The sequence below is a fragment of the Pseudophryne corroboree genome, chromosome 1, assembly GCF_028390025.1.
Source record: "Pseudophryne corroboree isolate aPseCor3 chromosome 1, aPseCor3.hap2, whole genome shotgun sequence".
Classification (NCBI taxonomy): domain Eukaryota; kingdom Metazoa; phylum Chordata; class Amphibia; order Anura; family Myobatrachidae; genus Pseudophryne; species Pseudophryne corroboree.
This window is the reverse complement of record NC_086444.1, coordinates 570,728,930-570,747,038: the sequence shown is the minus strand read 5'-3', so window position 1 is coordinate 570,747,038 and position 18,109 is coordinate 570,728,930. Positions and strand designations below refer to the sequence as shown.

The following is an 18,109-nucleotide window of genomic DNA, read 5'->3' as shown; positions in this document are numbered from 1 at the left end:
ATAGGAAAAGTTTTAGGTTTCTTATAAACTCCATGTAAACTAAAATCCATAAATTGTTGTTCCATGTATCAAACGTGTATCATACAATAATTTAATATAGTTTGGTAACCAGTGCTTGAAACTGAATTGATAATTTATGAATGATACATTGAACAAAGATATAGGGGTACATTTACTAAGGTGGGAGTTTTTGTAGAACTGGTGATGTTGCTCATAGCAACCAATCAGATTCTACTTAAAATGTATCTAGCTGCTTCTAGAAGATAATAGATATAATCTGATTGGTTGTTATGGGCAACATTACCAGTTCTAAAAAAAACCTCTCACCTTAGGAAATTTACCCCATAGAGTATATATAGAGAATATAACACTCTACCTAAACAACAGCTGTATTACAAATATACATGTGTGCCACATTTAGCTGACCCAAACCGATATTGTGACTGAGGAGGAGATGTATGACAGCTGTCTAAAGCGTGGAGAAAACGAAAAGTGGAGAAGTTGTCCATAGCAACTAACCAGCTAGTTGTAGTATTTATCAATTAAATTATATAAAATGATATGTACAAGCTGGTTGCTATGGACAAATTCCCCACTCATCCACTCTATAGATGGCTTGATGTATCTTCCCCTAACTGATTAATAAAACTGAGTCAGTCTACACTAAATGAGTACAGTATCCAATAAACGTCAGAATTAGTCAATATTTTTATATTGATAAGTGATCATTGAGTATGAGTAGTGATGTGTGTGGCAAGTAAGCCTGATAAGTGATGTGTGAGCATGAGAACGGACACATAATGAGTATGAGAAATGACAGGTGATGATACCTTACCCTGTTAAGTCATAATTTTGGCAAAGCACATACCAATTAAGGATAGTTTTATAGTACAATGCATTCATTTTTAAAACAAAATGATGAGTGAAGCATGATGTGGTGACATTTATTTACAAGTGGAACATGATCAGGTATGAAGAGAATAATGAAATAACAAAAAGTTATCAAAAGTCACATCACTAATGCTCGCTTATCCGTTATCACACATCATTGCTCATACTTACTTAGTTTCTTGTCAGACTCTCTCAACACATGTCAATACTTGTGCTGAACCCTCACTTATCAAATCCTAATATTGCCTGATACTGAAGTTTGGTTCTGACACATGGGGGAAATGTAATAGGGTGTGAGAATCAGAAAGTGAGAGATTTAGGAGAATCCTCCTGTTTTTTTTAAAGTGGCAATAATTTACACAGCAAAATCAGGTTGATTTTGCCATGTAAATGATTGCCACTTAAAAAAAACAAGAGAATTCTCCCAAAATCTCTCAATTTCTGATTCTCACACCCTATTACATTCTCCCCATAGTGATGTTCTAAAATGGCAATTTTTGTTCGGGTAGTTAGTGTGCCATCTTGATAGGGTCATGACTGGAACACCCATATACCCTCAGGACTGAGAAGGTGTAATGTTTATGGTAGATATAGAGAATATTAAAAAACACAAATGTAATCTAAATGATCTGTAACTAATGCAATATAAATGCTCTTGGACACTTGTGTGGAAAAGCTGAACAGTGGTACAGAAAACAAACACAAACAACCCAATGTCATAGAAAGTACTAACCTGTCTCTACTTCGTCGGGAAGGGAAAGCAGCATTGCAACCGGCTACTGTGCAGACATGCATCTCTTTCAAATGAACGTTCCTGTAATGAAGCTTCACACTGTATGAGCTTTTGAAACTCTTTTTGCACACATAGCAAATTTTAGGATCTGGGCTTGAACATAGGTCACTATCTGGAGAGAATTTGTGAGGGCTTCCGTAGCTCAATGACGAAGCTAAGCTTTCATGAAGTGCTGCCATGCCGGCACTACCCCCATTGTAAAGTCCATAGTGGCTCATGTAAAACATATCATAGGTTGGGTCTGTAAACTCTTCCTTGACCTTTATTACAGCCTGTTGATGGCAGTCAATATGGTTTTCATAGGATTTATTATTGTCTGTCCTGATGCTGCTTTCTTTGTGAAGGGAAAGATGATCATCTTCCATTGGTTCATCACAAAACTTTGGCTCAGAAGACTCTGATTCATTTTCAAAATCTCTCTCATGTTCCTGATCCTCTGAAGTTATACTGTTCGCTCGGGTGTCTGTCCTCAGAATGCACCTACTGCCACTCATTTTTGAGTAACTGTTTATCGACAATCCAGGGCTCACCTCACCTTGAGAATGGCTATCGTGTCCAACATCATTTGTTGGAGGGCCGTGATCAATGTTTTCTTCTTCATCATCATCATCATCAAATTCATCAGCAGTATCAATGATTTCCTTCTCAATTTTAACAGGCATACTTGATTTGCGTGGCTTTTTCTTAGGGGCAAGATCTGTATTAGAGTCCTGGGGAGCCATGTTAATCACAGATACTGGCAGCTCTTGAGGCAGAGGAGGAAGAGGCTGTTCCACTCCCAGAGGTGCTGGCAATATTGGACTAGTAGGTAGTGATGTTGGGGGACTCACCATATCTCCTGAATGTAATAAACTTCTGTAAAAAGGAGGAACTGGCTGCACAGTTTTTAAAGCTGGAAATACTAGATGGCTGGAAAGTGAATTTTGCAAAATAGGGTCCAAAGGTGGTGTTGAAAAGCCCATTGGAGGACGACCAGGGCTGGTTAATGAAAGGCTAGATTTTGTACTTGCAATGACAGGGGTAGCAGCACCAGATGTTGCACGGATTAAATCTTTATCTCTATTGTTCCTTAGCATTGGCATGTGAAGCCGGGGATTGGGATTTGCACTGTGACGATTTCTACTTCTAAGAGAACTGAAAACCATGTTACAGCCTTCAATAGTACACCTGTGCTTTATCTTAAGATGCACAGCATTGTAGTGAATTTTTAGAGTTCCTTTGTCATAAAAAGTTTTGCCACATGCATTGCAAAACACCCTTCCTTTCCGTGATGATGCTGCCATCCTCCTCATTCTGTGAATCTTAAAGGAACTTTTGATATGCTCAGATTTATTTATGTCATTGACTGGTGTAGTCGACTGTGTGGGTGAGGCATTGTTTGGCTCTGTTTTTGGCTCTACATTTGTGATGCTACTCAAGGCGTTTCTATTGGATGTTTGCTCATTCCTACTGTAAGGCATAGGGGAGACCTCAGACTCACTGGTCTCTTCACATTCATTCTGATTGGAATTGCTAGGTTCATGCAACCTCAGTCCAGGATGCTCTAACATGAGCCCATTAGGAGGTAATCCAAGCATAGGAGCGGAAACTGGGTTGATATACTGGAACGGCAGGAGGAATGCAAGGCTATTGGGCATGTTCTCAAAGTGGTGAATGCTGGAAGGGTTACTGTTTTCCAAGTGTGAGAGTACACTTGGGCTTCTGGTGCGGTTGTTGGTTTCAATAAAAGTTCTTATGTCTGAATCAACTTTTGAGGAAGGCACGGTCACTGCCTGACCTTCTTTCTCTTGAATGGCCATGAGCTCCACAATGGATTTGGTCTCTCCAAACCTTAAAAACTGCTGTAGAGTGATGATCTCTTCTTCTCGAGACATAATGGCCCAACGGTCCAGGACTTTGCCAGCAGTATCCTAAAAACCACATAAAACAAAAGAAACAAATACAAAAATCTTATTTTTTTGCATATAATGACAGAGTTTAGCTTTCTTTGTTTCATGAATAGAAAATAGCAAGTTACTGTGTTGTGTAGTCAGAGAGGAAACTTTTTCTGCCATGTAAATGTGGTAATTACAGTCACAGCACAGATTGAATTAACTAATGTCAAAACAAACACAATGTAGGCCACTGGAGCTCTGTGAACTAAACTGCTTCTAACCCTGCTACAGTATATTAACAGTGTGATCTATCTACTGTGCAACTGTTTTACATATATTAGTATAAGATGTGATCTCTTACTGTGCTTGTAAGTGAAATTACTAAACAATGAGGAACAATGTAGTATGGTATGCTCAGGCTATAATTATGCAAACAAATATCTAACAATAAAAAGAAAGGAAATGATGTCAATTTAACCTATCAGGTAAGTATCTTTAAATACCTTGTAATTTGTTTTCTTAAACAAAGTATTTTAATAATATTATTTTTTTATCAGGGAAATTAGAATTGTTTCTGTGCATTATTAGTAAGAAATATGACTATATGTTCAAGTATGATACAGATTTATAATAAAGAAATCAAAGGGTGAGAGGCGTTCTGCAATTGTACCTAACCATCATATGAAAATATTTTTATGGATGAACCATTACAATGGACTGTAGAACACATTGGAGAAGTTCAGAGTAACAAAACATGGGGTCTAGGGTGAGGAAGGTGTTTGATCTGATGAGAGACTGTAGGAGAGAAACTAAGGGGTGATCTCAGCTATAACTTGATGAGAGCTACTGACACAACAGTCCTGAAAGAGGCTCCTAAGTAGACTAGCTGCAACTTGCTGGCAAGGTTCAAGAAGTGAGGTAGTGCCCTGAGAGGGGTATAGAGGCTTGTTATATTTTAGTCCTTGCTTGTTGACACTTATAGCATAAGTTATGGTGAAAGTTGCTTGCTGGAGACATTGTCTGACAAGCAGCAATTTAGTCTCAAAAGAATATTTCCTTTCAGACCACAAAAATGGCAATCGGATAAATTCCATTGTTAAATCACCTACATACTTATTGTAATCTATCAAATATGTTGTCTACAAAATATAATTATTATTCCCAATATAATTAATAGCTACATGAGCATCATATGAATAACTAAAAAATTACAGTTTTTAAATTATTTAATGAAGTGTAAGAAAAAAGTAAAATGGTTCTCTGACCTAGGTTTACTGAGGGGAATCAAAAGACATATCGTACAAAGGTCCTCATTCCGAGTTGTTCGCTCGCTAGTTGCTTTTAGCAGCATTGCACGCGCTAGGCCGCTGCCCTCTAGGAGTGTATCTTAGCTTAGCAGAATAGCGAACGAAAGATTAGCAGAACTGCTACTAAATAATTCTTTGCAGTTTCTGAGTAGCTCCAGACCTACTCACAGATTGCGATCAGCTCAGTCCGTTTAGTTCCTGGTTTGACGTCACAAACATGCCCTGCGTTCGTCCAGCCACTCCCCCGTTTCTCCAGACACTCCCGCGTTTTTCCCTGACACACCTGCGTTTTTTAGCACACTCCCGGAAAACGCTCCGTTACCACCCAGAAACGCCCCTTTCCTGTCAATCATTCACCGATCAGCAGAGCAACTGAAAAGTGCCGCAGGACCACAGCAAATCTACTAAGTTTTTAGTTAAATAACTAAGTGCATGCGCCCTGCGTGCCTTGCGCATGCGCAATTAGCAACATATCACAGCATAGCGAAAATCAGCAACGAGCGAACAACTCGGAATGACCCCCAAGGAGCAATAGTCTGGGCACATGACCAATTTAATTACATTGGAGGTATGCACTTAGTTGTGTATTTGTTTGAAAGTGAACAAAAGTGCAAAGAATGAGACTTCTATGTTCTGCACAAATCTAACACTTGGTATTTGACATGTGTACTGTACATACCTCCCAACATGTTAGATTTGTGAATTTGGACAGGGGGTGTTGCTGTGTCACATTATGGGTGTGGCAGCATCATACTGAGGATATCACCGGGTTACAATGGTAGTATACCTAGGGCGCTGCAATGTACTCCCCACTAAACACCTATTCACTGTTGTACACATGAGTCGCGGTATGCAGAGCAGCGGTGAACTGGAGAAACCGCCCAACTTCCCACCTGCAAGACATCCCAATCCCTGATTGGGATAGCCAGACAAAACTCTGGATTTGAGACTGTTCCATCTAAATCATGCTTTTATTAATTGTAACACTGTACACTTGGGCCCTCATTCCGAGTTGTTCGCTCGGTATTTTTCATCGCATCGCAATGAAAATCCGCTTAGTACGCATGCGCAATGTTCGCACTGCGACTGCGCCAAGTAACTTTACTATGAAGAAAGTATTTTTACTCACGGCTTTTTCTTCGCTCCGGCGATCGTAATGTGATTGACAGGAAATGGGTGTTACTGGGCGGAAACACGGCGTTTCAGGGGCGTGTGGCTGAAAACGCTACCGTTTCCGGAAAAAACGCAGGAGTGGCCGGAGAAACGGTGGGAGTGCCTGGGCGAACGCTGGGTGTGTTTGTGACGTCAACCAGGAACGACAAGCACTGAACTGATCGCACAGGCAGAGTAAGTCTGGAGCTACTCTGAAACTGCTAAGTAGTTAGTAATCGCAATATTGCGAATACATCGGTCGCAATTTTAAGAAGCTAAGATTCACTCCCAGTAGGCGGCGGCTTAGCGTGTGTAACTCTGCTAAATTCGCCTTGCGACCGATCAACTCGGAATGAGGGCCTTGGTTTCTGAGATATACAAATAGCTATGGCATACGTCGCAAAAAAAATCAGGCAATCAGCCCCCCCATCTTGCCCATTTCATTAAAAACTGGGAGGGGGCCCACTCTTTCAGAAGATCTTAGGGGATACAGTTAATTTGCCACCTGTTAGGATACCGACTTTGGAATCCTGACAGCTGGCAATGACGACAGCTAGAATCCCGGCGCTCAGGGTCTATTCCCACTTGTAGGTGTCCACAACACCCATAGACTGGGAATAGAACCTGTAGTGAGTGCAGCGAGCCACCGAACCCGCAGCACGGTGAGCGCAGCAAGCTCGCAAGGGGACTATTTGCACTCGCCCTGCTGCTGGCATACTGGCGGCTGATATGCCGTTGACGGTATACTGACGGCTGGCATCCCGACCGCCGGGTAAGCATACTGAACCCGGTCTTAAGGACTACCTGAAGTTCTGACAGAGTAGGTAAGTATTAGCTATGGTAAGTATTTGCAGGCATGTCCTCCTAAAGTCACTATAATACATTTACATAAAACCAGCCATGTCTCTAGAAAGAGTGACATACTGAAAAAAGGAGGTAAGAAGCAGGCTTGTGCCAAACAATATCAGAACACTCCGCAATCCAAAAGGTTCCTAAGCAACAACACAGTCTGCATAAGAAATTAAACATGAATAAGAAAATGTAGTATTTTGGAAAGTAAGCCTGTGGTTATTGTAAAAATAAAGCATGTTTCCAGACAGGAATTCTGATTTAAAGTCATCCAACATTTTGGTAGGCCTAAAAATATTTTTACAGCTTTTAATAATGCTTCTATGAGCATGTAGAGTATATGCCGCCCTTTATGAGATAGGAGCCTGCACTTTTAACATTATAGTTAACATTCTATACTCTCCTGTGTATGATCACATTCACAAATATACTATGCAAAAACGTGGCTTCGTTTTTCCAAACAGAGGTATAAGAAATTGTGTTACATGCTTTAGGGGCCTATTCATCATCAGGGGCTAGATGGCCTCAATGATTAAGTATCCAACTTGCCACGAGCTGCAGTGGTGGAAACATAATTACTGGAGCAGTATTGCTCTGGTGTAAGGGCAGCTGCCGCAAAAAGCAGTTGTCCCGTGATCAGTATCACTACTACGTGCCTGTCCTGCCAACAGTGCATGTGTGACATGAAATCACAGTTATGTGCACAGTCAATGGTCGCAATGTGTGACACTAGCACAAGATGAATTTGGATCCCTTATCACCAGCCCAGATCTCCTTCCTATAGGAAGGGCTCTGAGAACCGGCACCATCTGAAGATGGCGTTGGTTCTTGCAAGCAAACTCCGAAAATGTTCAGATTTTTGAGTTTGCTGAATATTAGGCGGCCTTATTAGGCCTCTAATAATGAATGGGCCCATTATATAAAAACATGCAGAAATGGGGCCATTAGTGATGATGAATAGGCAGCTTAGGCTTTTATGCATTGCTCAAAAAGTGTGAGATACGACAATAAGCAAATCCGCAGGGAATCTACTTAAACCGGAAGGGCACTTTCACCTGTCAATTTTCTGGCTATTTAACGTAAAGCAATGCACTGGTGATATACAAATAGGATGGTAATAATAATAATAATGATACTGTTTTACACAGTGGCAAAGATTTAGCAGAGGATAACCGAATCTCCTCCAATGAACTCTGATCATAAATTTTAGAAAACATATATGTTTCCACTTTCCATGAAAATAACTTTGTAGAAACGTCTCATGAATCATAACATAATCCATTTCAGAATTACAACAATATGCATTAATTATGGAGAAAACTCTAAATAAACTAGAAAGTGAAGAAAAAAACCCAACAAGACCCTGAAAAGGTAGTCATGGAAATGACCGCACTGCTGCTTTCCTTCTGCTAGATTAGGAATGTACAAACATGTCTTAACATTTCTTTCTGGAAAAGCAGGAGAAATTCTACAGAGAATTCTCTGAGTAATCACAAGATGGTCTGCTGTTAAATATACATTAAAAAGCATTTCACACTTTCAGTTTTGTAAGTATAAAATTTGCCTCCAGGTAGGACTTAAAAATTCTGCTCTGTAAGGTAAGGCAATCAAATTGCATCCCATAATGATACATAAGTATTAGTGGATTATATAATGTCTGCAGTTCAGGGAACTAATCAGGGAAGGAAGTGGATCTGAAGCTGCTTCCAATAATCTGTATAGCACTGTATACTGTAGAAGACTACAGTCAGGTATGTACAATATGTAGACATTTATGGGCCCCATAGTATATTTTAGTAACATTACGCCCAATGGTTAAAAAAAAAAACACTTTTAGCTTTTACATGGAAAGTTCCCGCGCCTATGTTGCATGACTAAGACGTGCATGTGTGTCTAAGTACGTGCGCCCATAGGAATACCTAAGCAGCATACTAAGATGCGGTTCGCCATATCAAGTCGCACTGCGTTGATGTGCAGTGCGTGTTCCTGGGTGGCCGTGCAGCAGGCTGGATGAGCGTGGCTACATCTGTAGTTAAGCCCTTGACTATGGTGCTCTTTAATGTACTGTATCCTTGAGCATTGTCATCACATGCAATGAAATTGTCCTTGGTGGATTTATTATGCCTTGTTTGCATGCTTTCCCTTTGCATGGGTTTCTCAAGGGAAAAAAATATTTGTCCTGGTCTTACCACTATCTTACCATTTCATTTTTTTTTCATGATTCTGCCACTTAATTGTGACTAGATCAGGGGTTAAAGTGTGGGAGAGAACGAGATGGAACTGAGTTCCATCACCTGTAATGGTAGGGGGAACTAGTTCCACAAACTCCATTACCTTTCACAGTAATTCCAACAGAAAAATCTGCCCCATCACCTATATCAATAGAGGATGCAGGCAGCGCTAGTGTTACTGATGAGCTGCAGCCACCTTCCCCTTCCTCAGGCCCTTGTGGCTCTGTGGTTCTCCTCCATTTCCAGCCCACATCTCCTGGTGCTCACACACGCTGTGTCTGTTGGACAGCATTCATCCCCTCCTCAGGTCCTAGTGGCTTTCTTTTCCGTCATGGCATATGTGATGTCTTGCTGTCACCACTGCTGAAGTGAAGAGGAGGCATAAAGAGAAGCAGGCTCTGTGCATCTTGAAGACAAGTAATTTGAATTGGGGGTACTATTATGTGACCACGCTGCTTCGTTGTGAGATCAATGTCCCTTTATAAAGTATGGGAAGTAGGGCACTAATTTATAGTTTGCAGGGGGGTGCCAAAAATACTAGCACTGGCGACGATGTTGCTTAATGTGAGGATGGGGGGGGGGGGGGTAGGTGGCAGGGTAAATGAGGTCCACCACCTCTCCAGGACCACTTTAAGCCCTGCTAGATCATTAAATGTAAGCAACCCCTTGATCCACTTGTCATTTGGAGAAATACACTGTCCCTTTGCTGAAGATGTTATCAACAGCTAAGTGCCAGAGTAGCAGACTGGGAGCACAAGCAGTCTCATTATGTCACACCAGTGTAGAGAACGCTTTAGTACTCATTAGTATTGTGACATCTAGTTATATATAAAGCCCTGCGGACTGCAAAGAATGGTGGTTCATTTACTGTGTCATGTTAAGGTGGCAATATAAGTCATAGAAATTCATTGGTTACTATAAGGGAAGACCTATGGGAAAGTTAGATTAGTCATAGCTATCCGGAGGTGAGGATATGGTTATTAATATTATACATGAGGGCCTCAAACTGGCACTGACTCTCCTTGATGACCTGTGAGTCTCTCCTCAAATTAAACTTCACCCATTCAACTTAACTGTAAACTAGTTTAAGTTTAATGCTTTTTTTAGTATCACACATGATCATTGTCTATCAAAGCAGCACTACCACCTATTATATCAAATTTATTAAGGGAACTATTTATTATCCTTAATTTTCACCTACTTTTGTAAAACTTCAGTTTTGTCCCCATTTATTAAACAGGTAACCCAGGAGATTTCACTGAAATATCCTGCTTACTTGTCACTCCCGAAGTGTACCGAGGTTCACATCCACTAGTATGGGGACTTCCTTATTTCCGTATTCATCAAACTACAAAAATACATCTATTTTATAATTCAAATGAGAAAACTGGCACAACCTTCAAGTGGCATCCTTCTCGATGCCCTTCTCCTTCTTATTGGAAGGAGCTCTGGGTTGATAAGGGACATCCATTCAGATGCCTCTGTTGCTGCTTGGATACCTCCGTCGGCTGTTGGGTTCATTGTGCGCATGCATGGATCCAAGTTCACAAGCAGGAATAGGCCTCTAACCATACCTCCCAACTTCTTCTCTGCTGGGGAGGGACATCTTCGCGCACCTTTGGCCCACACCCAAAATCAGGGGGCGTGGCCAGGTGGTTAGGGGAGAGCAAACCATGCCTCCGTTTTCATCACTATGGGGGCATGAATAGCGCTCAGTGAGCTGCTGGCCATGCCCGCTATCCCTTTCCGCTGGAGAATAGATGCTTTCACCACTGCTCTGTTCAGAGCAGCAAGTGACAGGGGGGTATCTCACAACTGACTCCCCCCCCCCCACCGTGGGTCATCGGGACAGACTATGAAAAACTGCACTATCCGTCAGTTGGGAGGTATGCTCTAACCACTGTATAATTCCCCAAGCAGAAGTCACCAGGGCAAGAGCCCCCGCTTATTTTCACTGTTATTAGTTAGGGTGAGAACACACATGCGATACTACATGAGTCAGTACTAACGCTTAGCATAATGGCAGGGTGTGTAAGTCACATTTAGCACGCATACCATTAATTTATACAAATATTTTGAAGGCTGTTTTTGTCAAATATAATAATATCAGCATGGGCAGATCAGCCTTTAAAGTGGATAAAATGTGGAAAATCGCCTGATGTATGGAGAAACAAGTCAGCTTTAGGTGGGGCCAGTGGCAGATTTAGGGGTGGGGCACGCGAGCCCATGCTTTCCACTGTCGTTTCTGGCATTATTATTTTTTTACGGAGTGCAGTTGAGCTCCAGGTCCTCTCTTCAGTATCCTGAGTCCCATGATGCTCAGGTCTCTCCCTGTCTGCACAATCTCTGGGAGAAGAGACAGTCTGCAAACCTGTTGACACTTTACAAGTGTATTTCAACACTGCTAATTACACTTGCATAGTGGGTAGCAGTTTGCAGACTGTCCCTTAATCCCAGTGTGACTCCTGAGTCCCCGCAGAGAGAATACAGAGAGGGGAGTCAAAGGGGAGTCAGCAGCAGCATCCAGCATGGTTACTATCATAGGAGTAATGGGCAGTGTGGAGATTTAAGAGGGGGCTGTCAGTGTGTGTGTGTGTGTGTGTGTGTGTGTGTGTGTGTGTGTGTGTGTGTGTCCCTTATACCTATGCAAAACCCAGGTGTCCACAGGGGCATAGCATGGGCAGTGTTATCCCCACACTTAGGCCCAGGTTTATCAAGCCTTGGAGATTGATAAATAGCACAGTGATAAAGTACCAGCCAATCATCTACTAACTGTCATGTTTCAGGCTGTGTTTGAAAAATGACAGTTAGGAGCTGTCCAAGGCTTGATAAATCTGGGCATAGTCTGCCCAGTAAAATTCCCCTGCTGCCCATCACAGTTATGTGGCTAGTACTGTAAGTTGCGCTGCACTTTTCTACTGTATATGAAATGCCAGTGAAGCGTGACTTTCAGGTGCGTCAGACTGGAGGGCAGAGCATTTCCCTCCCCCAGTATAAAATGAAGGGTGTGCGGTTGCCAGGAGGCACAGACATCAGTGAACGGTTGTGGTATAATAGATACAAAGTGTCTAGTTAGACAGTCAATAGATAGACACTATGGGCCAAATGTAATAAAGTGAGAGTTTCAGAAAGTGAGAGATTTGGTAAGGTTTTTCAGTTTTATTTTAAAGCGGCAATCATTTTCACTGCAAAACCAGGTTGATCTTGCTGTGTAAATGATTGCCACTTAAAAAAAACCCTGCAAAACCTTAACAAATCTCTCACTTTCTGAAACTCTTGCTCTATTACATTTGACCCAACATGATAGACAGTCAAAAGGTCGACAGAGTAAAAAGGTTGCAGGGTCAAAAGGTAAACATGAAAAAAGTAGACAGTACAAAAGGTCGACAGGGTCAAAAGGTCGACATGAAAATGGTCGACATAAAAAAAGGTAGACACCATTTTTTAAAAACTTTTTGAGGTTTGTGTGGATAGTTTTGTCATCTGGGACCCCCAATTGTAGAAAGGCATACCCTCGCGGGGCTCGCTTCGCTCACCGTGCTTCAAGCAAGGTTTATAATCAACTCTATGCGACATGGAAAGAGAAGGTATGAAAAAGTCAAAAATCAGGTACAACTGTTTAAAATAACCTGTGTCTACCTTTTTTATGTCGATTATTTTCATGTCGACCTTTTGTCTCTGTTGACCTAATGTCTGTCTAACATATGATGTCTATCTATTGACTGTCTAACTAGACACTGTCTATCTATCATCCAGATACCCCAGTGAACAGAGTGGACATGCTATGGCTAATGGGTTTGCTTCCCTGCTTTGTGCATACTGTATGTATTACTATTTGTGTTATGTGAGCAGTGGGCACTATTGTGTGAAAGAATATGTACTGTGTGCTCTACTGTCCGGTATAATATAAAATGGTCAGTGCTCTTCATCATAATATTAACTGTGGGCACTACTATTTGACGGCATAATGTGAACTGCAGGCCATGGAGGCCGTATGCCCACTTTCCTGAAAGCCACTGTATTGTGGAAGTGCACAACATAATTTTACAAATGTGAATGTTCACACTAGTATGCTTAGTCAGGTCACCTATATAGCAATAGAAACCGCAATGACAGACATATCCTGTGAGGCCACACCCTTTATAGCGAGACCACGCTCCTTTTATGAGAGCTCACAATTGAACCTGTCACCACTAACTACTGTACTTCCCCTTTCCATATTATGGCACCTCCCACTGTCATTATCTTCTGGATCCGCCCCTGGGTGTGGCCAACACTACAACAGGCCGCGGGTGGTCTACAGCTGGCTCACAGTTTCCATGTTTGTCTTGTGAATTAGAAAGCTCATAACATGATATGCTATAAATGTAGTACATAATACCATTTTTTATTGCTTATATACTGTATATGTAGTTTTGGACATTGTCTGAGAAAAAGAAAATGGTCTTTACAATCAATACAGTTCAGTCGTTTTTCTAGTGGCATTTCAACCCCACTGTGTTACATTGTGTTACCAAATCTTAAAAGCATCTGTTAGATGACCTCTGGACCAGACCTATAATCTTGCACAGCACAAGAAAAATTTATTATGAAGACTATGCAGCATGCAGGCCTCTCCTACTATGAGCTGATGATATGATTGCTGCTGACCTGCAGGCTAGGATAAAATGTGTGAGGATGTGACCCAGACATAAGGACATACTTTGTCCTGACATCTGACTCATGTCTAAAGCAAGGGATGAGTGCAAGATGATTAGCTTTGAAGATGCAAGCTGTCAGCTTAATATCTTGCACAAGGAGTCAAACACAGAGTTCACTGAAATACTTATGAGGGTGAAAGGAAGTAGAACATATTAAAGATACATTCACTGCTTTCCAACATTTTGTAAGAAATATATATATATATATATATATATATATATATATAGTCCTATTACAGATGATGCATACATTATCTGCAACTTAGAAAGTCTACACTACACAATGAAATCGTACCCCTGCCTGTGATATTTGCATTAATTATTCACCTCACAGTATTTATTGTGTTACAATCTCTACCCCAGCACCGTTATAAAGTTAATAAATAGTGCTTGCAATCCATAACAAACATTTAGGGGCCTATGTAATAGGGTCTGAGTTTAACGGAGGTGCGGGATGCCGGACGATCTCTGAGGGTTTTTTAAAGCCCCTAATTGTCTTATTTAGTTATGTAGTGGGCAACATGTTTGTTCCTTGTTATTTGGAAAGCTCCTACAGTATTTCTGACATAATACTTACCTACCCTATGCTCCCAGATAAGTGTCTGGTTGTCCTGCATCCTACCCATTCCTAGCAAAGTAGGCAGGGTCGGCAGAATATCAAGTAAGGGTACCCTGCACACCTCTAAATTGAAAAACTTATGGACATATTAACTGTTTTTCAGCGATAAGAAAAATTTCCTGTTGCTGTTTATCGGAATTACCAATAACATGTTACCTGGGAAGCTGAATGATAATGTATGTGTGCAGTGTAAGTGGAAGCCCATACATGGGCTTTCAGTTACATTTCCATGGAAAAAGATATATATCAAAAAATCGAAATAGAAAAATATTTTTTTTAAATAATAAAATTGTAATATTCACGGTATCATTCTTAAATATAGGTTTCCGTTCTTGCATGTGGAAACTATCACTGGAAGTAACCAATGAAGGCTAACATCGGTTCTACCTGGCTATGCTATCGCCTACTGGGGGTTTGCTAAATAAGAATACAATGATTATGCTTTTCAGAGCTAGATCCTCTTAGAGCAGGGGTCAGGGAAGTTTTTCAACCTTTTACCCCAAAATATATTTAGATATTTAGTTTTTTTTATTATTTTCTCCAATTATTTTTTGCCAAAGAATGAGTTAATTAACACTTTCTCCCCAAAACACCAGAATGAATGTAAGAAAGATGGATGAGGGGGGAAGGGGTGGACACATGACTTTTAGGAGACAGATGGTCACATCCCCACCTCAGTAATGTCAGTCACTTCAAGTTCTGTGTGTGGGTTGGCGGGCCGCGGGCGGGAGGACATGACAGCGCAGGATGGGCGGGCGTGAGGGAGCACGGTGTGATGTCAGCACGTCACACCGTGGCCAGGAATACAGCACAGGGCGGCCGGGAGCACAGCAGCGTGACCGTCCATTACCCCCAGGAATTTCATTTTTACCCCATTTGGGGTAAGTTACCCCTGTTCCCTGACCACTGTCTTAGAGCTTTCTTATGTAACAGTTCTGGTTATACTGATTAGGCAGATGATAACACAAGTTCAGTATATCAGATGCAATCAGCCACACATTTCTTCTAAGAAACATGATTCTCATGAAACTTCAGATGTTCATTTGGAAATAATAATAAACAAAGAAATAATACAAAAAAATATATTTTTTTAAATGGGGGTGAATCTCTCATGTAAAATAAGTCACTTCATAACTAATTACCTATGAAACTTTGCTCGGAATGATGCTGGGCAGACATCCCAAAATGATCACCTTGGACAGCACTCTTGCTCAGCATCCTGGCATACAATAACCCACCATGCCAGATTAATTACATGCTCAAAGCCAAGGCCAGCCTAATACTGTCACATAGAGCATTATCTTTTCAGTTGTTATAACCTATGTCTACCTGCCTACCAGTGCCATCACTGGCTCAGTTCAGTAGTGGGGGCTAGATAAAGACACCTGATTATTATTAGTTTTCTAGTATATTTTATTGTTATTGAAAGCTATGCAGCGGGGTGGAACAGACAATGTTAAGGAGTTGTCCTCTTTTCCAAACCACGCCTTAATATTATTTTATGCCAAGACTAATGTGCAGATCCATTTGTTGCCAAGATAAAGGTGCAGTAATGTGTGGTACAAGACTAATATGCAGGGTCATATGAGCTGCCAAGATTAATGTGAGAGGCATACAATGGGGTCAGGGCTAAGTGCAATGCGTCAGAGAAAAAAAATATTGCTGCCTCTCTGCAATCAGTGGTGGAGAAACATCGGATATGCACCATCGATGGCATAACCATCAACCAACGGTGATAAACCATTAATGATTACTAGCCTTTGAAGGTTGATGGCCATATTTATTCTGCATTGTGCAAATTAATCCAGAATTCACTTTCTTAAATACTTTAAGGTTGTGGTGACAAGATCGGTATCCGGACTCTGGGTCAACACCACTTAGGTCGACACCCATTAGGTCGACACCCATTGGTTGACAGTGTATAGGTCAACACTAGAAATATGTCGACATGGTCATTAGGCCGACGTGAATAAGGTCGACATGCAAACAGGCCGACTTACGTTTTTCAATTTTTTTTTCTTTTTTTGAACTTTTTCATACTTTATGATCCACATGGACTACGATTGGGAATGGTAACCTGTGACGAGTGCAGTCGCGAGCCATGCGAGGGGACACAGTGCACTAATTGAGGTTCCAGGTCACTTTACGAAGAAAACAACACCAAAAAAACATGAAAAAATCATGTCGACCTTTTTTCAAGTCGACCTTGTTCAGGTCGACCTGATGGCCGTGTCGACCTATTCTAGTGTCGACCTAGCCACTGTCGACCAATAGGTGTCGAACTAATTGGTGTTGACCTAGATATTTCATGACCTGAAGTGTCTAGATAATTGTCTGCCAACATTGTACTGTATAGTAATATCCTGGGACACTTTGTAGCAGAGCCTGTGCATCTAAGCACATCACCATACAGTCTCGGTAGATCATTGAACATTACAATCCCCATGATGCCATGTTGTTTTGCATGTTAAATACCCTCTCCTTAATCCTTATTTATGACTCAATATTAGTGGAAAAAAGTTATCTGTGTTTCTGACATCTACATGTCAAACTATCCTGTAACAGTAACCTTGCAATTCAGTGTGGTGCTATCATTAGTGGGTCCTTACCTAAGCATGGATCCCTAGCATCATCACTAACTGTAAGCACCTCAAGCAAATCAAGGGTGAATGTACTTCCATGATCAGGATATATTACAAATGCTCAATAAATATAATAAAGGTAATATTGCAGACCTGCAGAGAACAATGTACAGTACTAATAACTATGTCTGTACATATTAATACATTTCTCGTCCCAGCAGTCCTGACTTTCCGAGCAGCCCACTTCTCCACATTAACAGCAGTCATTTGGAGAGAAGCAAACGTGCCATTAGAAGCACTTTTACAAGTGTATATTCATCCACCAATTAGCTTAATGTGGCCGCTTTCTGCATATTTTCAATACAGGCCTGCACAAATCTCATTAATATTTCCCCCTAGCGCTTTGACAGATTACCTTGTCATTATGCATCCTGGAGCCTTTGAAACAATATGGGTAAACTACTGTTTGCGAGGTTAATGACAATTATGCCCTAATTACTGCATAAGTCACTCAGTCCACTTTATCTCATAGACAGGGTTCTGGTCCGTGTATCTGCCATTGTGCCACTGTAAATGCATTTAAATTTATACCTGCTGCCTTGTCTTGTAAATTACACTGACAGGGAAATTAGCAAATTAACATGGCATCACTTAAAAAAAACTGCTCCTGCTATAATAGAACCATCACGTAGTATCATCTTAATAACATTATTGATAGATTAGATGCAAAACATAGCTAAAAAGAATAAACTCACAGGTTAGTTAAGGGTACATTCTCATAGTTATGCCATCTACCCATGGTATGTTGCTGTACATTATATAGAATATGTGCAGTCATTAGCACTCAAAAGAATTATCTAGCTGCTTTGTCAAGTGCACTTTAGCCCCTAGCTTGAAGCGCAAGTAGGGTAATTCAGACTGGAGCGATTAATATGGGGTACGGCAGCTACAATCTTTTTGAGGGGGCTGCCTGGACTGCAGTACAGACTCCATGTCAGCACAACCGTAGTTTTGCACGCGCAAAAAAACTAGCAGGGAAAAACTTGCACATGTATGAAAATGACTTCTAGGTAATGCACCGGCTGCAGTCTGTAGAGGCTAGGTAGCGCTG

At 41.1% G+C, this 18,109-nt stretch overlaps 1 protein-coding gene across 3 annotated transcripts in view; it reads right to left on the bottom strand.

Moving 5' to 3' along the window:
* Positions 1 to 18,109, bottom strand: part of BNC2 (basonuclin zinc finger protein 2) — an 843,848-nt gene that overhangs the window by 38,375 nt on the left and 787,364 nt on the right. For all 3 annotated transcript variants that reach the window (XM_063914188.1, XM_063914186.1, XM_063914187.1), the window contains one exon: positions 1,625 to 3,594. In XM_063914188.1, the coding sequence (XP_063770258.1) occupies positions 1,625 to 3,594 (1,970 nt within the window). The remainder of the gene's footprint in view (positions 1 to 1,624; positions 3,595 to 18,109) is intronic.